The sequence below is a fragment of the Oncorhynchus clarkii genome, chromosome 27, assembly GCF_045791955.1.
Source record: "Oncorhynchus clarkii lewisi isolate Uvic-CL-2024 chromosome 27, UVic_Ocla_1.0, whole genome shotgun sequence".
Lineage (NCBI taxonomy): Eukaryota > Metazoa > Chordata > Actinopteri > Salmoniformes > Salmonidae > Oncorhynchus > Oncorhynchus clarkii.
The window spans coordinates 12,111,411-12,139,378 of record NC_092173.1 but is presented as its reverse complement, the minus strand read 5'-3'; the positions used below and the strand labels follow the sequence as shown (position 1 = coordinate 12,139,378).

Sequence of the window (27,968 nt, the reverse complement as noted above, 5' to 3'; positions counted from 1 at the left end):
GAATCTAGTTGCTGATCCCTGCTCTAGGGGTAAATTAGTTCGCTAATTACCACAACTTTATAACTATAGACCATATTACAATATGAGAACAATCTACTGATTTTACAGCAACCAACATATTTATCTTCCTAGTTCATACTCCATCACAACAATAGAAGGCAGTAAAATGACCATGCATCTGTCATTTTGTTTGTGTAGGAACCAAAGTAATTTGAACCAATGTGGTTCCATCACGTTTACGCTCCTCGGTACATTCACGCCATTCGAAACGTTTGTCGATTATAATATAGTGCATATATTTGGCCATTCGTCTATATGCTCACAAATGAAACAGCCTAATTCAACAGATCAGTATGTCTCCAATGCATGTTTCAGAGACATGTCCTGTGGTCCGTCAGTAATCCAACTTCCGGTTTACGTCACCACAGCCCTTTCCGTCCTTTTCTCCCTCCGCGCGCTCTCTTTTCGGTCCACGTGCGGATGTCTTGGATTTTACAATCAAAAAGACCGCAATAAGAGTTTGGACCAAATGGCGGCATCATTCGAGCAGATGAGAGCTAATGTGGGAAAGCTCTTACGAGGAATTGATAGGTATGGAGACTTGTTTGATAAATACTAGCTTAGCTAGGCCATTCAGTCTGCTACCTACCTGCCGCTACGTAATGCTAGTAACATGTGATTGTTTGAAATTATGCAGAAAGTTGGTTCTGTTTAATTTATTAGACATATCTAACGACGTGCAGGTGTCACAAACCTTTGGTTTACCTAATGTTACTTGTACACGTTAGCTAGCAAAACGGTAAACTTTAAGCAAACGTTTAACCGCACAACAACATCCTTTGACAGCTGGTTGGTTGTAAGGCAGATTGATTGGATCTCTGCAAGTTTTTGCACACCTTGTTGTAGTTTAAGTAGGTAGCTAGCTGTGTCGGCTATTTGAATCCATGTTTAACCGATGTGAAATGGCGAGCTAGTTAGCGGGGGTGCGCGCTAATATTGTTTTAATCGGTGACGTCACTCTCTTTGAGACCTTGAAGTAGTGGTTGAAGTAGTGGTTCTTTTGTGGAGCGATGGGTAGCGATGCTTCGAGGGTGACTTGTCTGTGTGCAGAGGGTCCCAAGTTCGAGCCCGGTTAGGTGCGAGGGAACGGACTAAAGTTAACATTTGACACATGCCCTTAATGTTACATTGTTTATGATCTCTTTCAGATACAACCCAGAGAACCTGGCAACATTGGAACGCTACGTGGAAACACAAGTTAAAGAAAATGCCTACGACCTAGAGGCCAATTTGGCTATTCTCAAATTGTGAGTCACCCTACCTCTTGACTGTGACTACTGTCACGTTTGTTAGGCTTGTAAAAAAATAGTTAACTTATGTAGTTCCATTTTCTTGCTAGGTGGTAGGTGATCATGACTCTCAGTTCCATTACACAAGAGTCATTGGACAAAGGCTTCTTCTGTACAGGGGAGTTTTGTTAAAAAAGAGCCCCGTGGCCTCCCGGGTGGCGCAGTGGTTAAGGGCGCTGTACTGCAGCGCCAGCTGTGCCATCAGAGTCCTGGGTTCGCGCCCAGGCTCTGTCGTAACCGGCCGCGACCGGGAGGTCCGTGGGGCGACGCACAATTGGCCTAGCGTCGCCCGGGTTAGGGAGGGCTTGGTCGGTAGGGGTGTCCTTGTCTCATCGCGCACCAGCGACTCCTGTGGCGGGCTGGGCACAGTGTACGCTAGCCAAGGTGGCCAGGTGTTTCCTCCGGCGCATTGGTGCGGCTGGCTTCCGGGTTGGATGTGCGCTGTGTTAAAGGAGCAGCGGCTTGGTTGGTTGTGTATCGGAGGACGCATGACTTTCAACCTTCGTCTCTCCCGAGCCCGTACGGGAGTTGTAGCGATGAGACAAGATAGTAGCTACTACAACAATTGGATACTACGAAATTGGGGAGAAAAAGGGGTAAAATTCAACAAAAAAATTTAAATAAAAAAAAAATAAGAGCCCCTGCGCTCAATAAGAAAATGAGCAGACGACGCTTGTGTCACGGTTTTGGAAGCATAAGGAACTTATCTTTCATATCAACAAGAAATAATTTTCAAAAACTAAAATGTTAAATTGATACATACACCTTGATAGGGTTCCCACACAACCATATCTCCATATAACATTGCGTGTTTTCACAAGATTAGATTAATTAGCTATCTGTGATGATGTAACGGTACACTGATAATCATAAGTCGCCGGTTCAAATGTTTAAGATGCGAGTGCATCAGTCTGCGGGGGCCCAAATCGATCCAAATGGAACATCCATCGGCAAGAAACCCGATTCAAATAAAAAATGCCTTATTCCCAAAATCCTCGAATCTGTTGTGACTGATTTGATGCGTCCTCTCCTTCAACCTATCAAACTGTTACGCGTGTATGACATTGATCTTACAAGGCAGATAACTGTGTACAGTGCGAGAGACGCAGCTGCTTGCGACAATGAGCTTGTTTTACACTGTGCTAATATTCATAGACGACATCTCCGAGTCACCTTCAGCATTCAGATTTTTGTAAAAAGGCTTGTCGCAATATGAAATCATAAGCTTTCTTAATTTGACAACTAATGTATTTTCTGGGTCGTTGTTACCAAATAAGCTGTAGAAAATGGTGGTTTACCAGTGGAGCTGTGTAGGGTAAAGGAGTGGACACAACTGCTCACCCATCTAACTGCTGATTGGGGCTTTTCGATTGCCAGGTTCACCGTACAAAATATTGAAACAGTCAGTGCATTTTGGGTTCATTTTTACAGGAACAGTGGTAGATGCTCGGTCTGCCTTATGGCTCAGCTCACACTACATCATTCACACACAAACACACAGGGCCTCTCAGAGGAGTCAGGTCAGAGATCCAATTCCTGAGCTCAGTATTAATTTAGAATGGAAAATGAATGTTCATGCAACATTTGTTAGTGCATCGCTTCCCGTTCCACTAATCAAATCTCACAATCGTTTCAAACTTAGTATCGTTCCTGTGTCGGAGCGCATGTATTTAGATGTGTATTGAATCATGCTTGTAAGGAGAGATGCACATCCCTACTATCTAGCATGCTCCCAACACCTGTGTGTAACTGAAGAAGTCCGGCAGAAATGTTTTGTAACTGAAAAATAATGTTGGCTGCTACTGTGATAAAGTAGCTTAACCTCTTGGAACCACCATCCGGGATAATTGTCATCAACTACGCTAAATAGCATAGTGCAACAGTCAAATAATCTTACTAGAAAATATTCATATTCATGAAATCACAAGTGAAATATAGCAAAACACAGCTTAGCCTTTTGTTAATCACCCTGTCTCAGATTTTGAAATTATGCTTTAACGAAAAAACAATACAAGCGTTTCTAAGTTTATCGATATACTAGAAAAACATTATGTACACCTAGCGGCAGGTAACCTTGTCACAAATCAGAAAAGCAATCAAATTAATCGTTAACCTTTGAGCTTCGGATGTTTTCACTCACAAGACTCTGTTAGACAGCAAATGTTCCTTTTGTTCCATAAAGATATTTTTTTATATCCAAATACCTCCGTTAGTTTGTTACGTTATGCCTAGGAATCCACCGGAAATGGCGGTCACGACAACGCAGACAAATTCCAAATTACAGTGCCTTGCGAAAGTATTCGGCCCCCTTGAACTTTGCGACCTTTTGCCACATTTCAGGCTTCAAACATAAAGATATAAAACTGTATTTTTTTTGTGAAGAATCAACAAGTGGGACACAATCATGAAGTGGAACGACATTTATTGGATATTTCAAACTTTTTTAACAAATCAAAAACTGAAAAATTGGACGTGCAAAATTATTCAGCCCCTTTACTTTCAGTGCAGCAAACTCTCTCCAGAAGTTCAGTGAGGATCTCTGAATGATCCAATGTTGACCTAAATTACTAATGATGATAAATACAATCCACCTGTGTGTAATCAAGTCTCCGTATAAATGCACCTGCACTGTGATAGCCACAGAGGTCCGTTAAAAGCGCAGAGAGCATCATGAAGAACAAGGAACACACCAGGCAGGTCCGAGATACTGTTGTGAAGAAGTTTAAAGCCGGATTTGGATACAAAAATATTTCCCAAGCTTTAAACATCCCAAGGAGCACTGTGCAAGCGATAATATTGAAATGGAAGGAGTATCAGACGACTGCAAATCTACCAAGACCTGGCCGTCCCTCTAAACTTTCAGCTCATACAAGGAGAAAACTGATCAGAGATGCAGCCAAGAGGCCCATGATCACTCTGGATGAACTGCAGAGATCTACAGCTGAGGTGGGAGACTCTGTCCATAGGACAACAATCAGTCGTATATTGCACAAATCTGGCCTTTATGGAAGAGTGGCAAGAAGAAAGCCATTTCTTAAAGATATCCATAAAAAGTGTCGTTTAAAGTTTGCCACAAGCCACCTGGGAGACACACCAAACATGTGGAAGAAGGTGCTCTGGTCAGATGAAACCAAAATTGAACTTTTTGGCAACAATGCAAAACGTTATGTTTGGCGTAAAAGCAACAAAGCTGAACACACCATTTTGCACGCCCAATTTTTCAGTTTTTGATTTGTTAAAAAAGTTTGAAATATCCAATAAATGTCGTTCCACTTCATGATTGTGTCCCACTTGTTGTTGATTCTTCACAAAAAAAATACAGTTGTATATCTTTATGTTTGAAGCCTGAAATGTGGCAAAAGGTCGCAAAGTTCAAGGGGGCCGAATACTTTCGCAAGGCACTGTATATCCATAATATCGACAAACATGGCAAAGGTTTTTTATAATCAATCCTCAATGTGTTTTTCAAATATCTATTCGATAATATATCAACCGGGACAGTTGGCTTTTCACTAGGACCGGGAGGAAAATGGCTACCTCTCTGTTTTGTGCAAAAATCACAGAGCCAACATCTGACTACTTACGCAATGTGGATGTTTACGCTCATTCTTCAAAATTAAGGCCTGAAACTACGTCTAAAGGCTGTCCCCTTAGGGAAGCCACAGAATCGGGTTGATATCCCTTTCAATGGGCGATAGGGATGCATAGAAATAAAAATAGTGCCCTGTAGCTTCAAGAGGCAGTGTACAGTAAGTGTGTATTTTAGCATTTGTGAAATTATTTTGTGATATGAAGGTATAGGGCTTTGTTTCTAGAACAGTATCGTAATTGAGAACTGATTCACATGTAGATGGCGTATTTTGCTATTTTGGCTGCCAGAGCCAGTCTAACTATGTTTCTTGGGCTAGCAGAACACCACTCATGGCTATATATATATCAGTAAGAGATGCTGTTCTTGTTCCTGCAGGTACCAGTTCAACCCTGCCTACTTCCAGGTCACAGTGACGTCGCAGATTCTGCTCAAGGCCCTGACCAACTTACCACACACAGACTTTACTCTGTGCAAGTGCATGATTGACCAGACACACGTATCCTTTTGGTGCTCAGTATAATCTAGTAGTATAATCCTGCAACAAGTACAATTTGTCCACTTCTGTACTCCCTGTCATTAAAAACATTGACAATCATTTAGGCTTAGGCAGTATTTTATTTAACTAGGCAAGTCAGTTAAGAACAAATTGATATTTACAATGACGGCCTAGGAACAATGGGTTAAGGTATACTGTATTTCCAGAGTATTTGGAAATGCCTACGGTATGTTTTTTTTCAATGCTGTTAACTATTTCTTTTGAAATGTTTTATTTTAATATTTGTAGATACTTTTTACTTGCGGTCAACTTGTGCAATACGTTAGGAGATAAAGAAGATTGTGTTCTTCATTTCACCTGTCAAGTTTTAGTTATGAAACTTACCGGTAGTCCCCGGTCGTGGTGTTTGTTTTACAATTACACAATGATGAGGGACCGGAGCTTTGTGAGTCAATTGCTGTTGTACAGCACGCGACAGCTGATCTAGTTACAGTATGGAATTCACAACTACATGTTTGCTAGCTAGATATCTTAACTATTAAGTTAACTGTCTAAAATGTGCTAAGTGATCTAGTTGTGCATTTGGTTTATTAACTTGGGCTTCCGAGTTGCGCAGCGGTCTAAGGCACTGCATCTCTGTGCTAGAGGTGTCACTACAGACCATGGTTCGATTCCAGGCTGTATTACAGCCGGCCATGATTGGGAGTCCAAAAGGGCGGCTCACAATTGGCCCAGCATCGTCCGGTGTAAATAAGAATTTGTTCTTAACAGATTTGCCTAGTTAAATAAATTCAATAATAAAAAAAAGCTAGTTAGCTAAGTGGATTTTGTTTGGTAACAGCAGATAATCCCCTCCTGGATCAAGAGCCTTGCTGTCAATATTTGTTTTGTGCTTGCAAAAAACTGTTGCTTTTTTTGTTGCTTGTATAACTTTATGCTGTGGGATGTCTGTCTTGATTGTCTTGTCCCATGTGTATGTATTTATAATCTCAATTTCCATCTACGGACTGAACATGCACTCCTGCAACCCGCCTCACACAATGTGGTACGGATCTGCTATTTTTATACTTGAGAACCGGAACCCCCCCCCCCCTTCAGAAGCTATCCAGCTAACTAGCTTGGTTTCTCAAATGACTGCCTCGCCTGGTTCACCAACTACTTCTCAGGGTTCAGTGTGTCAAATCGGAGGGCCTGTTGTCCAGACCTCTGGCAGTCTATGTGGGTGCCACAGGGTTCAATTCTCGGGCCGACTCTTTTCTCTGTATATATCAATGATGTCGCTCTTGCTGCTGGTGATTCTCTGCTCCACCTCTACGCAGACGACACCATTCTGTATACATCTGGCCCTTCTTTTGACACTGCTAACAAACCTCCAAACAAGCTTCAGCGCCATACAACACTCTTCCTTGGCCTCCAACTGCTTTTAAATGCTAGTAAAACTAAGTGCATGCTCTTCATCCGATCGCTGCCCGCACCCTCCTGCCCGACTAGTATCACTACTCTGGACGCTTTTGACCTAGAATATGTGGACAACTACCAATACCTAGGAGTCTAGTTAGACTGTAAGCTCTCCTTCCTGACACCCATTAAGCATCTCCAATCAAAATTAAATCTAGAATCAGCTTCCTATTTCGCAACGAAGCCTCCTTCACTCATGCTGGCAAACATACCCTCGTAAAACTGACTATCCTGCCGATCCTTGACTTCGGCAATGTCATTTACAAAATGGCCTCCAACACTCTACTCAGCAAATTGAATGCAGTCTATCAGTGCCATCCGTTTTGTCACCAAAGCCCCATATACTACCCACCACTGCTGGCCCTCACTACATATCCGTCGCCAAACCCACTGGCTCCAGGTCATCTATAAGTCTTTGCTAGGTAAAGTCCCGCCTTATGTCAACTCAGGTATATTGCACTGGTCAACCCCAAAGCCAACACTTCCTTTGGCCGCCTTTCCTTCCAGTTCTCTGCTTGACTGGGACGAATTGCAAAAATCTCTGAAGCTGGAGTCTTATCTCCCTCTAACTTTAAGCATCATCTGTCAGAGCAGTATACCGATCACTGTACCTGTACACAGCCAGTCTGTAAATGGCACACCTGACTACCTCATCCCCATATTATTACTTACCCTCTTGCTCCTTTGCTCCCCAGTACATCTATCACTCCAGTATTAATGATAAATTGTGATTATTTCGCCTCTGGCCTATTTATTGCCTACCTCCCTACTCTTTTACATTTGCACACACTGTACATAGATATTTATAATTTTATTTTCTATTGTGTTATCGACTGTATGTTTGTTTGTGTAACTCTGTTTTTTGTCGCACTGCTTTGCGACCTGACCAAGATAAAGCAGTTGTAAATGAGAACTTGTTTTCAACTGGCCTACCTGGTTAAATAAAGGTGAAATATATATGTATGTGTAATGTATTTTTTTTAAAGTATAAAATGTTTGCAAAGCACTCATTAGTGTTATCTATGGGATATTACATGTACTTGTTATCATTGCTATCCTCCTGATTACAAAGGCTCATTGGGGTTTGAAAATAGCACCCCTTGTGTTCAGTGCTGATATTAGAGAATGCCTGGTATTGCACAAGGTCAATATGAAAGTATGGCAATTTGTATACCGCCCAAGCCTATAATTTGTTTTGGTTGATTGTTGATTTCTGGGGTTTGTGTTGGAGTAATGGTGTGGACTTATGTGGCCAGTTTGCACTTTCCTTGACTAGCGTGAAGCAGCAGGAGGAGCGCCCCATTAGGCAGATCCTGTACCTGGGGAACCTCCTGGAGACCTGCCATTTCCAATCCTTCTGGGTATACACAGTTTGTCTCTGTCTTTTTGTTTCATCAGCCTTTTGCCCTGCTCATTTCACTCAACTTTCCAGTCATTGTTAGATCATTTTTAGGATCATATCCTTTTACCTTTATTTAACTAGGCAAGTCAGTTAAGAACAAATTCATATTTTCAATGACGGCCTAGGAACACTGGGTTAACTGCTTGTTCAGGGGCAGAACGACAGATTTGTACCGTGTCAGCTTGGGGATTCGAACGTGCAACCTTTCGGTTACTAGTCCAACGCTCTAACCACTAGGCTACCCTGCCACCCCATGGAGCAGTTCCAATCAGAACGTTGAGGTTCAAGCATGACTGTACATTGTGACTTGAACTGGAAATGGATGGCTGTGCTAATAAACAACCCCTATCCTGACTTCATTACATCTATATGAAATGTGACCTCCAGTTCTGATTGTATGGTACTCATTCCTTTGTCTGTCACTCAGTCCAGTCTGGAGGAGAACAGGGAATTCATTGACGGCATCACAGGCTTTGAGGACTCTGTGCGCAAGTGTGAGTAGAATATTTGGAAATCAAGTTTAGTTGCCGACTGCATAATATTGCAATTAACGTGATGGCTTGTTTAACTGCTGCTCTCTCCACAGTCATCTGCCATGTGGTTGGAATCACATACCAGAACATTGAGCATCGACTTCTGGCTGAGATGCTGGGTGACCCCCTTGGTAAGGCCATTCATTTCAAATGTATATCTTTTGGAGAGTGCTGTCCTATTGATTTCCTTTCTTTGTGACTACAGTGTTAATTATCTAAGTCGTATCCCACTTCCCCCTGCTCAGTTGACTTCCTGATCCCCATACAGACACACAGGTTAAGGTGTGGATGAGCAAGTACGGGTGGACGGAGAACGAGGAAGGGCAGATCTTCATCTTTAACCAGGAGGAGAGTGTCAAGCCCAAGAACATTGTTGAAAAGATTGACTTTGAGAGTGAGTGTTTCCTTGTCTTGTTTGCTGGTGTCCAGTGACGTCGCTTTGTTGTCTGTCTGTAGTCACTTTTAGCATACATTTCCAAAGTTCAACTTCCTTCCACCCTCTCCCCCTTGTCAGTGTAACTTTATGTAACCTAAGACTTTTCATGGAAATACAATTTTGTTGACATTCTTTCCTTTTGTTTTCTCCTGCTCCTCTGTCTTCCTCTTCCCCTTTTACTCTCCTGTGTTTTCCTTTGTTTCTGTCCCTCTTCCACAGGTGTATCCAGCATCATGGCCACATCTCAGTGATATCCAGACACATCGGCACAAACACTCCGAATGCACCAAAATTCAACCAGACAGAAGTACATATATCACAAACCAGCGTTTCACAATAAATGTTAATTATCCATTCATACGCAGGCCCAAAGTGTGCTGATCTTTTCACTGACTACATTGAACTACCCTGTGATGTTAACCTTTTTAAGTCCGTTCCAGGATGGGATTTTTTAAACATTTTTACCTGGGATGAGATGTGGGTGTGTCTAAGGAGAGTGCGATTTAATCTTTGACTTGGCATGTCAGTAAATTAACACGGTCTGTATCCTTGTCACGCCTGTTCTGAGTGTGGTGACAAATCATCTACATTTTTGCATGCGAGGCCGAATTATCATTTGTCACAACTTCACACAAAACATTCCTTAGTCTAATTTATGAAAAAAGTTACACTGAACAAAAATATAAATGCAACCATTTCAAAGATTTTACTGAGTTACAGTTCAAATAAAGACATCAGTTAATTGAAATCAATTCAATAGGCCCTAATCTATAGGTTTCACGACTGGGAATACAGATGTGTTGGTCAAAGATACTTAAAACAAAACAAAAAGTAGAGGCGTGGATCAGAACCTGTCTGTATCTGGTGGGACCACCATTTCCCTCATGCAGCGCAACATCTCCTTCGCGTAGAGTTGATCAGGCTGTTGATTGTGGAATGTTGGCCCATTCCTCTTCAGTGGTTGGGATGCCGGTTGAACGTACTGCCAAATTCTTTAACAGGATGTTGGGAGGCGGCTTATGGTAGAAAAACTGAACATTCAATTCTCTGGCAACACCTCTGGTGGACTTCCTGCAGTCAGTATGCAAATTACACGCACCCTCAACTTGAGACATCTGTGGCATTGTGTTGTGACAACTGCACATTTTGGAGTGGTCTTTTAATGTCCCCAGCACAAGGTGCGCCTGTGTAATGATCATGCTGTTTAATCAGCTTCTTGATATGTTTGGTGGATCAATTATCCTGTTAAATAGGAAATATTCACTAACAGGATGTAAACACATTTGTGCTCAAACATTTAGAGAAATAAGCATTTTGTGCATGTGAAACATTTCTGGGATATTTTATTTCAGCTCATAAAACATGGGTACAACACTTTACATGTTGCGTTTATAATTTTGTTTAGTGTATATGACTTGGGTATCATGCAATGACTTGATCAATGGACTGCGAAGTGCGCAGGTAAGCGACTCAATTTTCGGGAAGCTGCACAGGTGAGCTACTGTGCAGTATTAAGGGTATGGCCAATGGCCATTTGACAAGGTACATTTGTTCATGGATAGAAAAGTTGTTAACGGTAACTCCTGGAAAAGTGGATAAAGCAATTGCTTTCAAAAAGTTGTAGGGTTTCGTTGCACAACGTTTTAACTCTACAACAAACAGGCTATTAGTTTTGTAAGGACATACAGAAATAATTGCGACTAATGACTCCGGTCTCGAATAGGTTCAGCGGAGGCAACAACGGAAGATCTCAGTATGACATTGTTATAACAGTTAAAGCTGAAAAAATATACTAATTCATTAATGAAAATACTCTATTTAAATCGAAACCTATTTCTTACATAAGTGTATGAATCAAACCATTGGACATACTGTGTTATGTATAATCACAAAACACTGAGTGATATATTTTTGCATTCTATTTTATTTCACCTTTTATTTAACCAGGTAGGCAAGTTGAGAACAAGTTCTCATTTACAGTTGCGACCTGGCCAAGATAAAGCAAAGCAGTTCGACACATACAACAACACAGTTACACATGGAGTAAAACAAACACAGTCAATAATACAGAAAAATAAATCCATATACAATGTGAGCAAATGAGGTGAGATAAGGGAGGTAAAGAAAAAAAAGGCTATGGTGGCGAAGTAAATACAATATAGCAAGTAAAACACTGGAATGGTAGATTTGCAGTGGAAGAATGTGCAAAGTAGAGAGAAATAATGGGGTGCAAAATAAATACAGTAGGGGATGAGGTAGTTGTTTGGGTTAAATTACAGATGGGCTATGTACAGGTGCAGTAATCTGTGAGCTGCTCTGACAGCTGGTGCTTAACTAGTGAGGGAGATAAGTTTTTCCACTTTTAGATTTTTGAAGTTCGTTCCAGTCATTGGCAGCAGAGAACTGGAAGGAGAGGTGGGCCAAGGAAGAATTGGTTTTGGGGGTGACCAGTGAGATATACCTGCTGGAGCGCGTGCTACAGGTGGGTGCTGCTATGGTGACAGCGAGCTGAGATGAGGGGGGACTTTACCTAGCAGGGTCTTGTAGATGACCTGGAGCCAGTGGGTTTGGCGACGAGTATGATGCGAGGGCCAGCCAAAGAGCATACAGGTCGCAGTGGTGGGTAGTATACGGGGCTTTGTTGACCAAACGGATGGCACTGTGATAGACTGCATCAAATTTATTGAGTAGGCTATTGGAGGCTATTTTGTAAATGACAAAGCCGAAGTCGAGGATGGTCAGTTTTACAAGGGTATGTTTGGCAGCATGAGTGAAGGATGCTTTGTTGTGAAATAGGAAGCCAATTCTAGATTTAACATTGGATTGGAGATGTTTGATGTGAGTGGAAGGAGAGTTTACAGTCTAACCAGACACCTAGGTATTTGTAGTTGACAACGTGTAGACGGATGTCTCGCCTGGACAGTTATTTTCAATGCATGACAAATGCAGGTTTTGAGGGGTGTGTCATATACTGTACTAATCTTCAAGGTCTTATAGACGTGCTAAGAATCATGCATTTACTGACAATAGCCATAACAATACACCCACAGATGCATATAAACTCAGAAAAAAATGAACATCCTCTCACTGTCAACTGCGTTTATTTTCAGCAAACTTAACATGTGTAAATATTTGTATGAACATAAGATTCAACAAGTTTGACATAAAACTGAACAAGTTCCACAGAAATGTGACTAACAGAAATTGAATAATGTGTCCCTGAACAAGGGTCAAAATTAAAAATAACAGTCAGTATCTGGTGTGGCCACCAGCTGCATTAAGTACTGCAGTGCATCTCCTCCTCATGGACTGCACCAGATTTACCAGTTCTTGCTGTGTGATGTTACCCCACTCTTCCACCAAGGCACCTACAAGTTCCCGGACATTTCTGTGGAGAATGGCCCTAGCCCTCACCCTCCGATCCAACAGGTTCCAGACTTGCTCTGAGGGATTGAGATCTGGGCTCTTCGCTGGCCATGGCAGAACACTGACATTCCTGTCTTGCAGGAAATCACCCACAGAACGAACAGTATGGCTGGTGGCATTGTCATGCTGGAGGGTGATGTCAGGATGAGCCTGCAGGAAGGGTACCACATGAGGGAGGAGGATGTCTTCCCTGTAACGCACAGCGTTGAGATTGCCTGCAATGACAACAAGCTCAGTCCGATGATGCTGTGACACACCGCCCCAAACCATGACGGACCCTCCACCTCCAAATCGATCCCTCTCCAGAGTATCCTCGGTGTAACGCTCATTCCTTCGACGATAAACGCGAGTCCGACCATCACCCCCGGTGAGACAAAACCGCGACTCGTCAGTGAGGAGCACTTTTTGCCAGTCCTGTCTGGTCCAGCGCCAGTGGGTTTGTGCTCATAGGCGACGTTGTTGCCAGTGATGTCTGGTGAGGACCTGCCTTACAACAGGCCTACAAGCCCTCAGTCCAGCCTCTCTCGGCCTTTTGCCATCCTGTACCTGTCCCGCAGGTGTGACGTTCAGATGTATCGATCCTGTGCAGGTGTTGTTACACGTGGTCTGCCACTGCGAGGACGATCAGCTGTCTGTTCTGTCTCCCTGTAGCGCTTTCTTAGGCATCTCACAGTACGGACATTGCAATTTATTGCCCTGGCCACTTCTGCAGTCCTCATGCTTCCTTGCAGCATGCCTAAGGCACGTTCACGCAGATGAGCAGGGACCCTGGGCATCTTTATTTTGGTGATTTTCAGAGTCAATAAAAAGGCCTCTTTAGTGTCCTAAGTTTTCATAACTGTGACCTTAATTGCCTACCGTCTGTAAGCTGTTCGTGTCTTAACGACTGTTCCACAGGTGCATTTTCATTCATTGTTTATGGTTCATTGAACAAGCATGGGAAACAAGTGTTTAAACCCTTTACAATGACGATCACAGAAAACCAGCAGGCTCCAGACCTCGTTGGGTAAGAGTTGAATACCCCTGCCATAGCACAATACTTGAATACAGGCCCTGGATTGAAGACGACTGTGTTAGGGCAGGATTAGGTCATTAGGTCATCATGATGTTATCTTCAGAAGGCTTAGCCAATTGTCAAGCTGTCATGGCTAAATGTGAAGAAAAAAAACACCCTGGACAATGTTTCCATACATTATGAACATCCAATCCCTGGACTGGACAGAGCCAAGTCTGTTATGTTGTTTTTTTTGTCATGAAGACACAAAGGTCTCCTTGCCTACTGTATACATGTTGTATTCACTTTGTTACTCTCCATTGAAGATGGAGTCTTGGGTCAAAAATGCCTGTCACCATAGATCTAGGCACTTTTTTCAGTTTATTTGTGGTAGACCTAGTAGTGATCAGTCAATCATAAATCATAAAAGAAACAGTGAGGACCAGTGGGTTAAAGTCTCTACACTACTTTAGATTATGTAAACAGAGTAGATTTATGTCCCTGGTATGTTGTTATCCACTTCATCTTACCCAGTAAAGGGGACACTCAGCTAAAAGTTTGTTAAGAGGCATGTTGTGTCTTGCTTTCTCTCCCCTCTCCCAGGATATCTGCCCTTCAGCACAGATCATAGTGGATGGACCACCACGTGTGGACGTGTGTCAGCGAGTTCTGAGTAAGTGGAACATGTCATGTGTATGTTGCCCGATGCAGTGTCTTTTCACTTGCCTCGTTACATATTAGGGCCCTGTTCAATCCGCAAAGCGGAAGTTTAGCTTGACAGCGTGATTGAAATTTATAGGCAATGTTCCCGCTTTGCTGGAGGCTGCATTCACCGTAAACACTGCATATGTCTGCTGGGAAATGACCTTCAATTCTACTATGGAATATGTAGCGCTTCAGCTTTACAAGCCCTTAGTCTTGTTTCCAGCCATTGCAGTACCACAATAAACTGGGATGCAGTTGATCTGTTTCCTTATTACCCAAAGTTTTCTCCCATTGTCTCCCAAAGTTCTACCCAAGAGTACAGAATTGCTTTGACATCATGAATGAATTGAATGTCTGACATACTGTACAGTAAACGCCAGGTGGCCATCATCAAACTACTTACCCAGTGAAGTGAATGTGATATATAATATACCTTTACCGGTTCCTCTGTCCTCCTCTGCTCTCTGTTGATTAGATGACTGCTGGTTCCTGTCTGCGGTGGCGTCCCTCTCCATGCATCGCCGCTGAGAGTTACAATGGCAGCTTTTACTTCCAGGTCAGCCTCAGGACGTTAAGCACAGCTAATTAGGCTGTCATTATCTGTCAAGGGTTGTTGAATTTGCACTCCTGTATATAAGGAGATATGGACGAATAACTATTTAGTTGGAGTTTGTTGATGCCCATCTCTGAGATTAAAATGAAAACCTGTGTGTGTTTACCTGTCTGTAGTTCTTCAATACGCAGAGTGCGATAAGGTGAAGGTTGACATGTGTTGTGTGTGTGTGGGTTTTCCCACAGGGCCCACAGGGCCCCCTTGAGCAGAGAAATGAGTTTGGGATCCTGTCCAGTCATGTCTACTCTGTAACCGGGATTGAACAAGTAAGACTACCCCCTCTGCTGGATACTAAGCACTGTTGTCAAATTCACACTCAGATTCATGACTGCACACCAAGGCCGACAGTGTCCAAATGCCGCCAGCCAAAACCTGCACACATACAGTGGTGTTGGGTTTCCTGTGTTTAATAGTCAAATATGTTTTCAGGTTGGGCGACTCTCTGTCTCCCCCCACTCCTCCACTCTCTCAGGTGAAGACTATGTCCTGTGAGTAGGTGTGTGTGTGCATGCTTGGGGCAGGTTCCTCAAAGTGTTTGTCCAAAGGCCTGAGTGGAGTTGTCCGTGAGGAGGGGCAGAAGCGTCTGGACAGGGTTCAGAAGGAGGATTGGGGCGTTCCGGTAAGTGGACCTTCATAGACTCTCACTTTGTGCCTCCATACTTCACCTGTTCTCATATATTAACAACCTCTCTCTCCCTTTACTCTCTGTCTCTCGCCCCCTCGCTCTTTCTCCATCTCCCCCTTCTCTCCCTCTCTCTCCCTCAGGACGGCGGTGTCAGACTTCCGTTGGAACTTGGACATGGTGGAGGTGTTTCACCTGAGTGAGGAGACCCTGAGCGAGCCAGGCGCCACACAGAGACCATGGAACTGCACAAAGTTCTGACGGAAGTCTGACACCGCCATCCTGAGGGAGAGAGAAGGGGGAAGAAAGAGAGAGGGGGAGAACTGGGTACCACACATCTCCACTGGGGGTTCCCCAGAGGGGGTAAGATAAGGCACAATCCTACTGACCCAAACACACACACAACTATGACATAAAGATGAATTTGGTCATACATAATCTGAGAAGAATAGATTGATATCCATGAGTTTCCCTTATTGTACATAAATAGTTAGTAATGCACATATTGCACATAATCTTTATGTACTGGATATGTATGTGTTAAGGCTGGTTCTGCCAGTACCTTCAGTTCCACTTGACCCTGTTGGAGGAGGACAATGATCCCAGTGACCTTGAGCTGACCTGTTCCTTCCTGGTGGCCCTCATGCAGAAGCACCAGAGACTTAGAGGAGTCCACCTGGGCATCGGCCTGGATACCCACACACCTGCACATGAACGTATGCACACATACACAAACACACCCAACAGGAAATACAACCAGAGTAGATTTAAATGAGCCACAGTAAATGTGAGAGAGAAAAGAAGAGAGGAACAAGTGAGGGAATATTTGAGTGTGGCCGCATATTTCTCAGTGTGGAAATGTGTGCACACCCTACGGTATCTAACCTTCTCTGCCCAGGCATGCTCAGAGTGTGCTTACCTTTCCTCTCTGGACCTGAGCTTGCTCCGCCCACTCATCAGCACCTGGAGGTGGTGATTCGCGGTCGCCTGGCACCCGGCCATTATGTCATCATCCCCTCCACCCCGGAGTCCAATCAGCAGGGAGAGTTAATTATGTGGGTGTTGACAGAAAAGTGACTGGACCAGTCCATGACTGGAGGAAGAGTTACCTATGATATATGTTAAAGTATCAGGGCACTCAGTCAAGAAAAGGCTCTCTAAATTACACCGAGTTTACAAAACATGAGGAACACCTACTCTTTCCATGACATAGACTGACCAGGTGAATCCAGGTGAAAGCTATGATCCCTTACTAATGTCTCTTGTTAAATCCACTTCAATCAGTGTAGATGAAGTGGGGAGACAGTTTAAAGAAGGATTTTTAAGCCTTGGGACAATTGAGAATGTGTGTCATTCAGGGGGTGAATGGGCAAGACAAAATATTGAAGTGCCACCGGTTTGTGTGTCAAAAACTGCTTCACTGTTGTGTTTTTCACACACAACAGTTTCCCGTGTGTATCAAGAATGGTCCACCTCCCAAAGGACATCCAGCCAACATGACAACTGTGAGAAGCATTGATGTCAATATGGGCCAGCATCCTTGTGGAACGCTTTCGACACCTTGTAGAGTCCATGCCTCGACGAAATAAAGCTGTTTTGAGGGCAATAGGGGGTGTGTAACTCAATATTAGGAGAAGCACGGCACTGATAGAAGCCCCACAGGTAGAAGTCATGGCATGCTATTGAAGTCCAAAGTATCCACAATCCATCACCCCCTGTTGAGTGTCTGTGATGTGACTAAATGGTCCTGTGTGTTTCACTGTGGATCTCCCTGTCGGCTCTCCTGAAGCCACACGACAGCTCTTTTAAGAAGCACTGCAACAAGGTGAGAACACCACCTCCGTGTAGTAGGTTCCATGTAAACTCTTCCATTCTAGCCTGAGATATTCAATATTGACTCTCCAAACTTGTTCCTAACCTCCCAGCGAACGGGGAGTGTCGACCTTTGGAGCTTCTCAACCTGGTAACAACGGCCATAAAATGCGGAAGTAAGGGTTTGGCTCCAAACATGGACACCTATCCTCCCTCAAAAATGGGAGCCAAGACACATCTTTTGTGTACACACTTCCCCTTTTACAACATTGCCTCGTCCACATGCATCTCGGAAATTCTGGAGAACTGTACGAATCCCTCTGCTGATTTGGTAGTCTTCCATAAGCCATAACCACCTTGGGAACATTCAGGAAGAAGTGACGTCACTGCAGGTTTTAACTTTTCCTAACTGATGTTTTGTCTGTGTGGAGCAAAATAAGCTGGTCCTGGAGCACTGCAAGAGCTTTGTGGTCCTCATGGATGTATCCTTTCTCTTGGGGAAAGAAATACATGTTTGTCTGAACCAGTGTGCATCATGTCTCAGCATGGCTGTATGGTTAGTAGTTGATATAGATCAATAGCCATGTTAATATAGGTTAAATGTATGCCAGATTCTGGTGTAGCGGTCTAAGCGCAATATGTGCCCCCTGGCGATACGGGGTTCGAGCCACGGCTTGGCCGATTGTTTGAAGATCATAGCTCTCCCCAAAAAAGGGCTATGCAATGTGTAACGTTACACACATGCCATGTATGTACATAGACATACAAAGGTAGGGTAACTTGTCCACCATGACCTCACTTGGTCTGCTGATCTACCAAGACCTTAATTTTGTCATGCGTTTTTGATGGAACATTCCCTTGACTGTAGTGTCAACCCAGAGTCTGGGGTTAGCTCACTGTGTTCTAGGCACTGTGGGACAAGATCAGGAAATGTAAATGGACGATAAGGTCTAAACCATACTAAACCGTCTGTCAGTGGAAGGTTTACAGTTTCAATCATTCTGTTCTTTCAAAATGATGAGACGTTTGGACAATAGTTTGATTGGCTCAAGCATGCTTTGTGTCTTGGATGTCTAATTTGGATTGGCTAAAGGAAATATTATAGTGACTTGTGACTTCTGATTCAATCATGTGTCACTGAGCTAATTCAATCACACGACCTGTTGCGATGCATGTGAAGTGATTGAATTCTATTTGTCTGAAAAGATTATGCTGGCCTTGATCTTCCACTTAACAAAAGGATATATTCATGACGTTTGACAATAACAAATCCCAGTTGCTGGAGTACCCTGAAGTCTCACCTGCCTCGAAAGCTGCAGGCAGGACACACTTATGATATGACAAGCTTCCATTGGTGCCTTTTAGGGGGCACCAAAGCACCATTCTTCATGTTCAGTCCCTATTGGTCCATTAGAACAGTATGCCAACTGCATTTACACTGCTGAAACAGCAGGGGATGTGGTTGAACATGAATTGATCTGTGTTCGTCTGGTCTGGTCTGGTCTAGGCATGGCGGTGGATGACTTCGTCCTGCAGCTGATTGGCCTGCGCAACACGGAGCCGGACATGACAATCAGTTACCCCGGTTTCCTTTACCTGCTGATGGAACTGGACAACATGATCCGTAAGTGAGGGCAGAGGTGTAGAGAAGGGTGTGGTCCAACAAGGGCTGAAAATAGGAATTTAGGAAGACTAATTGATGTGGAATTTAAAATGAGTGAAGAGAAATGGAAGAGAGGTTGAGATGTTACTTTTGGGGCGCACTTAGGATTTACATTTTTTTTAAATAATTATCATGCAAGAGCAAAATGTGTGTGTGTGGGGGGGGGGGGGGGGGGGGGCTAATTGGTCTAATTCATCATATTTTGTCCATTCACAGATACATTTCAAGACTTTGTATGACATTGTGGGAATGGGGACCATGTCAGTGAGCTACAGACAGGTAAGAGCATACAGGACAGATGATCCAAACCTACTCTTTTTCTCACAGCCTAGTTAACATGCAGAATACGGCAGACTTAAAATGAATGAAAAAACTGATTTTGCATATGATCACACATATCCAGTGGTGTAAAGTACTTAAGTAAAAATACTTTAAAGTACTACTTAAGTAGTTTTTTGGGGGGTATCTGCGCTTTACTTTACTATTTATATTTTAGACAACACTTTCTACTTCATACATTTTCCCCGACAACCAAAAGTGCTAGTTACATTTTGAACGCTTGGCAAGACAGGAAAATTGACAAATTCAAGCACATATCAAGAGAACACATGGTCATCCATACTGCCCCTGACCTGGTGGACTCACTAAACACATGGTCATCCCTACTGCCCCTGACCTGGTGGACTCACTAAACACATGGTCATCCCTACTGCCCCTGACCTGGTGGACTCACTAAACACATGGTCATCCATACTGCCCCTGACCTGGGGGACTCACTAAACACATGGTCATCCCTACTGCCCCTGACCTGGTGGACTCACTAAACACATGGTCATCCCTACTGCCCCTGACCTGGTGGACTCACTAAACACATGGTCATCCCTACTGCCCCTGACCTGGTGGTCACTCTGCCCCTGACTGGTGGAAACTCATGGTCATCCCTACTGCCCCTGACCTGGTGGACTCACCTGGTGGAAACACATGGTCATCCATACTGCCCCTGACCTGGTGGACTCACTAAACACATGGTCATCCCTACTGCCCCTGACCTGGTGGACTCACTAAACACATGGTCATCCATACTGCCCCTGACCTGGGGGACTCACTAAACACATGGTCATCCCTACTGCCCCTGACCTGGTGGACTCACTAAACACATGGTCATCCCTACTGCCCCTGACCTGGTGGACTCACTAAACACATGGTCATCCCTACTGCCCCTGACCTGGTGGACTCACTAAACACATGGTCATCCCTACTGCCCCTGACCTGGTGGACTCACTAAACACATGGTCATCCATACTGCCCCTGACCTGGTGGACTCACTAAACACATGGTCATCCCTACTGCCCCTGACCTGGTGGACTCACTAAACACATGGTCATCCCTACTGCCCCTGACCTGGTGGACTCACTAAACACATGGTCATCCATACTGCCCCTGACCTGGTGGACTCACTAAACACATGCATCTTTTGTAAATAATGTCTGAGTGTGGGACTGTGACCCAGGTTGTCCATACATTTTAAAAACAAGAAAATGGTGCTGTCTGCTTTGCTAAGTATAAGGAATTTTATACTTAAGTATATTTGAGCAATTACATGTACTTTTTATACTTTATACTTAAAACCAAATACTTTTAAACTTTTACTCAAGTAGTATTTTACTGGCTGACTTTCACTTTTACTCAAGTAACTTTCTATTAAGGTATCTATACTTTTACTCAAGTAAACCTCCTCCACCTCTGCACATATCCACATTGACCTGGACAGCCATTTAAATAAATATTGATTTGTTGTGTCTCACCCTTTTTCTGGTTGTAGTGGCTCCACATGACGATATACAACTGACGATGGCTCCACATGACGATGTACAGTACAACTGACCCGATGTGCAACTGATCCAATCTCACTGGATTTCAGCCCCTCCTCCGCCTGTTCAACTGGTTTTTGTTGCAATAGTGTTTTAAATAAAAAGTTACCGTAGATTCACTTTGCAATAAAGACTTCCAGTTATTTGTTCCGAACATCAGATTTGAGTCATTCCATAACAATGCTATGTCATCATAGCAACTAAGTGCATGCTGTCATTTTGTTAACTTTCTGTTGCCTCCTTTTCAGCAGACTGAATAAGTGTAGAGAAGAGGAGTTTGACACTGGGAAAGTTTTGAGAAATGTTTATTCTGCAGAGAGACCTTGACTTTTGGTATGTGTAAATATCCGCTTCAAAGCATCACTCTCTATGGATGGTCTTAATATAGAGTACCAGTCAAAAGTTTGGAAACACCTACTCATTCCATGGTTTTTCTTTATTTTTACTATTTTCTACATTGAAGAATAATAGTCATGACATCAGAACTATGAAATAACATATATGGAATCATGTAGTAACCAAAAAAGTGTTTTATTTTATATTTGAGATTCTTCAAAGTAGCCACCCTTTCCCTTGATGACACTCTTGGCATTCTCTCAACCAGCTTCATGAGGAATGCTTTTCCAACATTCTTGAAGGAGTTCCCACATATGCTGAGCACTTGTTGGCTGCTTTTCCTTCACTCTGCAGTCCAACTCATCCCAAACCATCTCAATTGGGTTGAGGTCAGGTAATTTTGGAGGCCATGTCATCTGATGCAGCACTCCATCACTCTCCTTCTTGGTCAAATAGCCCTTACACTATTTGGACTCCCGAGTGGCCCAGCGGTCTAAGGCACTGCATTTCAGTGCTAGAGGCATCACTACAGACACTCTGGTTCAATTGCAGGCTGTATCTCGACTGGTCGTTATTGGGTGTTCCATAGGGCGGTGCACAAAAACCCAGTGTCGTCTGGGTTTATCCCGGCGTAGGCCGTCATTGGAAATAAGAATTTGTTCTTAACTGACTTACCAAGTTAAATAAATATATATATATTTTTAAATAGACAACCTGTAGGTGTGTTTTGGATCATTGTCCTGTTGAAAAACAAATTATAATAAAGTGCAAACCAGATGGGATGGCGTATTGCTGGAGAAGGCTGTTTTAGCCATGCTGGTTAAGTGTGCCTTGAATTCTCAATAAATCACTGACAGAGTCACCAGCAAAGCAACCCCACACCATCACACCTCCTCCTCCATGCTTCACGGTGGGAACCACACATGCGGAGGTCATCTGTTCAACTACTCTGCGTCTCACAAAGACACGGCGGTTGGAACCAAAAATCTCAAGTTTGGAGGGACAGATTCCCACCGGTCTAATGTCCATTGCTTGTGTTTCTTGGCCCAAGTAAGTCTCTTCTTATTATTGGTGTCCTTTAGTAGTGGTTTCTTTGCAGCAGTTAACTTTTAACAAGGCACACCTGTTAATTGAAATGGATTCCATGAAGCTGGTTGAGAGAATGCCAAGAGTGTGCAAAGCTGTCATCAAGGCAAAAGGTGGCTACTTTGAAGAATCTCAAATATAAAATATGTTTTGAGTTGTTGAAAACTTTTTTGGTTACTATGTGAGTAGATATGTGTTATTTCATAGTTTTGATGTCTTCACTATTATTCTACAATGTAGAAAATAGAAAAAATAAAGAAAAACCATTGAATGAGTAGGCGTGTCCAAACTTTTAACGGTTACTGTATGTATAGTCAAAAAAGCACACTCCGGACCCAGGGGGACTGTGGCAAACTTTCAAGCTATTTCCTGTTGCGCCATTATTACGCTTGTGTTAGATAACTCGGAAGCAAAAAATTGAGCTTGAAGAAGTACAGCTGCTCATTTTGTACTTCTCTCAACACACACACACACCCCAGACTTATTAAACTATCTTGAATAACGGAAATTACGATCAATAAACATTGATATCAAAGGAGAACAGCTGTAGATGCACACCTTGAATTAATTTTCCTTCTCATCATGTATTAGCTTCACCTGCAACAGGCTGACTTTGGTGATTTAAAAAAAATAGGTGCCAAATATCGGCCTAACTGTCATTACAATGAGATAGAATTCATTATAAAATGGTACGACGCTTTGATGTGTAATCATTTAACCGTGACATTGTACACACCACAATGATTCCTTATAGTAATGGGGATGGAGTCCAATGCGAATGGGATTTCTGTATATCAGAAAACTATTAGGAATGTGGCACTATGTGGCAGTCATGAAAACATCACAAAACATGAAAGGGAGCGATGGCGGCCTGCGATCATTTATATGGTATGTTGGGCCTCGGTGATGATAATTGGCACAGACACACAGTTAGAGCGTGACCTACTTAATGTAGTGTCTGGGCATGTCAGCCAGACCCAGCCTATGAAATTTGAATGGTAAATATAAGCTGCTTTACACACGACAAGCTTTCAAACAAAAGCATAGGCCGAAGTGAATTTCATACGGTTTTTGTTTCGATGCACCTGCATGAAGGACTATTAGTTTGGGCACCAGTGAGGTGGCATAGGCTCTCCATGAGGGGACAACAAAAATCTGAGTAGGTAACAACACCAATGGGCTCACTGGCTAAATGATTCATGGTGTAGCATGTCCTCATTAATATTACATAGAATGGGTGGGTCTTGTTATAGGCTCCATCTGATTCTTGTCTTGCAAGAAGAAGAAACATTGTAGAATGTTGCAGATAGAAATTCCATTAATAAAGCTGCCACAATTCAATTCAGAGAGGCATGTTTGTTCTACATAGTATATTTGTATCCGAACGATCCAAAATGCTGCACTGCTGAAAGCGCCCCTGTGTAGAGTCATATACTTAGACTAATATATGACTCTGCCCCGTGTAGTGTGTAGCTTGCGCTTAAAGTAAGATTTCTATTAAATATGACCTAAAATGAATTACAATATGAGATAAATAGTTTATGTTAAAAATAAGCTTTTCTGTGTTGGAATGGTGTGGGCGTACCCCTACAACAGAATGGTGTGGGCGTACCCCTACAACAGAATGGTGTGGGCGTACCCCTACAACAGAATGGTGTGGGCGTACCCCTACAACAGAATGGTGTGGGCGTACCCCTACAACAGAATGGTGTGGGCGTACCCCTACAACAGAATGGTGTGGGCGTACCCCTACAACAGAATGGTGTGGGCGTACCCCTACAACAGAATGGTGTGGGCGTACCCCTACAACAGAATGGTGTGGGCGTACCCCTACAACAGAATGTTGTGGGCGTACCCCTACAACAGAATGGTGTGGGCGTACCCCTACAACAGAATGGTGTGGGCGTACCCCTACAACAGAATGGTGTGGGCGTACCCCTACAACAGAATGGTGTGGGCGTACCCCTACAACAGAATGGTGTGGGCGTACCTCTACAACAGAATGGTGTGGGCGTACCCCTACAACAGAATGGTGTGGGCGTACCCCTACAACAGAATGGTGTGGGCGTACCCCTACAACAGAATGGTGTGGGCGTACCCCTACAACAGAATGGTGTGGGCGTACCCCTACAACAGAATGGTGTGGGTGTATACTGGTTGTTAAAAAATATGACTGTGAGTAGACCCCTGATTGGCCAGCCTATCCTGCTCAGGACATCATCCTCAATGAGGAAATAGCAGGCATTTTTTAAATATCTGTTTAAGATACAAGTTGAGGTGTGGTTTTTAAAGTTTTTTTCTCTCAAATGTATGATAGAAACGTATTGGCCACGTATAAGATGAGTCAACAACATTATTTGGATATGAGTTAACAATATGAATATGAATATGAACTTCTAAAAGTGACATTTTAGCTGGACAGTTACTTTAATATTCTATGGATATTATACAGGTAGCAGTTATCAGAACTATTGTAGTTTAGAGCTTCAAATAATGTTTTAATTCGTAAATCGGTCTATACTGGCTACAAATACATTTGTGCATTATTTTATTTCACCATTGTATCGTTTCAAGGGGCTGGCATGAATTGCATCTTACATTTTGATACAATGTTGCAATTATATAGCAACATGTACAGACTTCCATCTGCAATGATTTGCGCTACTTGACAAAGGCATTAGGCTACATATCAGGCATAATACTTTTTAGAACAATACTTTTAGTAGGCTATAGTCTACTACTAAGTTATGTGTTCTCCAGCCTTTCGGGTGCAGTTTTTCATGAGCTCATGAATAATAAGCAGGTCACTGAATATTCATGAGCTATTTGGGCCTGGCAACCTACTCCAGTTTTGTAGGAGCGGCTCTTTGCTTGCGACCACACCATTCCCTCCTCGGTTGGAGATTAAGCGTTCTTGTAGCGGGTATTTTCAGTGTATAGATCGGATATTCCTGACCGAACGTTGAAAGCAAATAGAGTTACCGCAACTGGGTCACATCCCCTTTTATTACTCTTTCTATAGCTAATAGCTTGACTACCATAGACTATGGTAGATTATCACGCTTCTAATAGTCAAGCATCGTCTGGAGGTCCAGCCATTTACATGGACCCAAGAGAACAAGAAAATGACTGGGACCGGGACCTGCTGCTGGACCCGGCCTGGGAGAAACAGCAGAGAAAGGTAAAATGACAGGGAGAGGTCGGGGACTGAATTTGGGCCCTGGTTGCATCTATAAAGCAACGAGATTTTATACCGTCTCAATGTAACGAACTTTCCTGTGTCGATATGGTGGTATACGTTTAACAAGAAATGGGCTATAAAACTCTTTCCACATGCGTCATTTCGACAACTACCGGTATTTTCTAACTCGACTGGGGACAACGGTGATTTTTCTTTTTATTGGAATGAAACATTGTAGCCTATATAGTTCTGGAGTTTATTTAGCCTTAATTTTCCAGGCGATATTTCTGCCATTTTTCTTGAGAATAACAAGATTCAAGATGGCCAACGTAATATGCATAATTTCGATGTGACTCAAAAATAGCATACGGAATGGTGTCCTCTAAGTCCTATCAGATGTTCTGGGTCGAAGTATACTGCTGAGTTCAATTGTTTTTTTTGTTATCTACTTGTTCTGTCGCACATTATCGCAGCACCATTTCCAGCTGAAAATATTTTTACGGTTTTTAGACTTGACTTAATCGTTTAATGTTCGAGCCCATGTAACTATGATCAATCCCTGGAAATGTGGAGTAAGAACAATTGATGATGATTTGAAGCAACGTTGCTTGACAGTCTGGGATAATTGAGGGTGTGTAGTGTTACACATCTCACGATCAAAATTGTTTGCGTTAATTTAGTGGAGTGACACCACACCGAACATTATGTTACAGCCCGTCGTTACTCAGCGTTTTGACGCTCAGCATTATTCATTAAACTAATTGATATAGCCTAACCCTGCGTTCAGCTTTACCCTCTATGTATGTCGATATACTCTAAATATGTCTGCCTGTAAAAGAAGGGAGGCCAAAGTTTCCTCACAGGAAGAAAAATAATCAATGATTGACTCAGATGGCCTACAAACGCAGGCAATGGGGACTAATTAACTGAAATCAACACCGGTTACTGAAGAATGTATTGATTTTTGGAACGCTTAAAATGTGTATCCTTAAATGTAAGGAATAAAAATAAAAAAAAACACGCTACTTAAATTCAACATGGAGTTTGATTGGACGAGATATTGGGGAGGCGTGACATTAATTTATTTCAGAAAAGTCGGCGGGGGAATGAAGGGCAAATTCCTGTGGCGTTTTCACTGCCGCTGTGCCAGTTGCATAAAGTTAATGAATGCCTCCCACCAATGATTCTACACTTAATGTAATGTAGCCAATGTATTTAGACCTACTGCATGTATGTGGAAAGTCAAGTGGAGGCATTAAGCAGAGTATGGACAAAGTGCTCATGTCAAAAGAAACTGTCAATTATCTATGAATGGCCTACCTAAAGTGTTTTTTCCCAACACCCAAGTTTCGTCCTGCTCAGTCTAGTCCAGTTTACTACACTGGTTACAACTTAACTCACTTCAGAGAGCTCCATTTCAGCTTGAGAAACATTAAGTCCAACCTAATGCATTACATCAACTGCAGGCTGAGACATGTTGTAGTACACAAAATTCTGTGAGGCCATTCTTTTTGTTTTATTGCAATTCTAGTGGGGCAATGTTGGAATCAGTGTCCATGCAAATGTCTCTCGGGATGTCAGTTTGCCAACCCACTTAAAAGCAAAGGACATTCAGCCACCAAATATGTGCAAAAGGGGTAAAAGCCACCCAAAACCCAACCACTGTCAGTCTGATGTGATGGCAACACTTTTTCGTACACTGTTTTGATATGGTCGCTCACATTATTCAATTGAACGGGAATTTGTATCACTCCTCATTTCCCTATTATCACTGCGCTATCAAAGTACCTGCCTTGTTTGCATGACTGTGATTTGTTGGTGACTGACAGTCTTTTACAACTCAGCCTCATAGAGAAACGCTTATTCTCTCCTAACCTGATTTGCACAGATTAGCACACTGCTAAGGTGGGCAGTGTTCTAAATGTCTTCCTTCCCCTCCCAGTTCCCAAATATATTCATTTGACTGGCTGATTCGATCAGTTTGGGGCTGGCTGGTTTGGTTTCGCCACACGTGGCCATGGCTGTTTTAGGGAATTGTGGCACAAAGCACTGGACTACTGGGAGTGTCTGATTTTGATTTCCATGTTGAAATAAGCCAGTTCTCTCTCCTTTGTTGATTTTATGTGACTGGGGCTGATGTAGGGATGAGCAGGAAAGACTTGATTGTGGGTGTGGATATACCTGTCTCCGCCCATAGAGAAACTACACCTGAGTTTCAATTGTTTCATCTGCCCGAGGGCCTTCTAGCTGCCCACTTTTTTACAGGTGTGGTCCCTCCCTAATCTCACGTCAGTGTTCGACCTGTCATCTGCCTGGGAGCAGTACTGCTGACCCTGATCTGAAATCAGCGGAATGTAAAAACGACCAGGCGGCAAGAGGGACAGAGCAGAATG

At 43.0% G+C, this 27,968-nt stretch overlaps 2 protein-coding genes and 1 long non-coding RNA gene across 6 annotated transcripts in view; all 3 read left to right on the top strand.

Moving 5' to 3' along the window:
• The first annotated feature begins 399 nt into the window (after window positions 1–399).
• LOC139385674 (eukaryotic translation initiation factor 3 subunit K-like) lies at window positions 400–9,624 on the top strand. Its single transcript, XM_071130938.1, has 8 exons — window positions 400–591; window positions 1,209–1,307; window positions 5,317–5,437; window positions 8,179–8,256; window positions 8,725–8,791; window positions 8,884–8,961; window positions 9,099–9,224; window positions 9,486–9,624. The coding sequence occupies exons 1-8, from the start codon at window positions 530–532 to the stop codon at window positions 9,515–9,517; spliced, it is 663 nt and encodes a 220-aa protein (XP_070987039.1). The 5' UTR covers window positions 400–529; the 3' UTR covers window positions 9,518–9,624.
• Window positions 9,625–12,003: 2,379 nt separating this feature from the next.
• Window positions 12,004–21,189, top strand: LOC139386293 (uncharacterized). 3 transcript variants are annotated; one of them, XR_011629031.1, is made up of 6 exons: window positions 12,004–14,359; window positions 14,867–14,947; window positions 15,190–15,270; window positions 15,434–15,623; window positions 15,770–19,062; window positions 20,924–21,189. It is a non-coding gene; the product is annotated as an uncharacterized lncRNA (long non-coding RNA). The 3 variants fall into 3 exon arrangements; XR_011629030.1 differs by having other exon boundaries at window positions 12,004–14,947; XR_011629029.1 differs by having other exon boundaries at window positions 12,004–15,270.
• Window positions 21,190–25,236: 4,047 nt separating this feature from the next.
• The window catches only part of LOC139386193 (alpha-actinin-4-like), a 54,023-nt gene continuing 51,291 nt past the window's right edge, over window positions 25,237–27,968 (top strand). The window contains exon 1 of one of the 2 annotated variants that reach the window (XM_071131665.1): window positions 25,237–25,575. In XM_071131665.1, coding sequence (XP_070987766.1) covers window positions 25,441–25,575 — 135 coding nt within the window. In that variant the 5' untranslated portion in view covers window positions 25,237–25,440. The remainder of the gene's footprint in view (window positions 25,576–27,968) is intronic. The other variant, XM_071131666.1, reaches the window with a different exon arrangement.

Coding starts and splice junctions, on each gene's coding strand:
- LOC139385674 (XM_071130938.1), top strand. CDS start 530: ATGGCGGCATCATTCGAGCAGATGAGAGCTAATGTGGGAAAGCTCTTA. Junction 592..1,208: donor CTCTTACGAGGAATTGATAG/GTATGGAGACTT, acceptor GATCTCTTTCAG/ATACAACCCAGAGAACCTGG. Junction 5,438..8,178: donor GCATGATTGACCAGACACAC/GTATCCTTTTGG, acceptor ACTAGCGTGAAG/CAGCAGGAGGAGCGCCCCAT.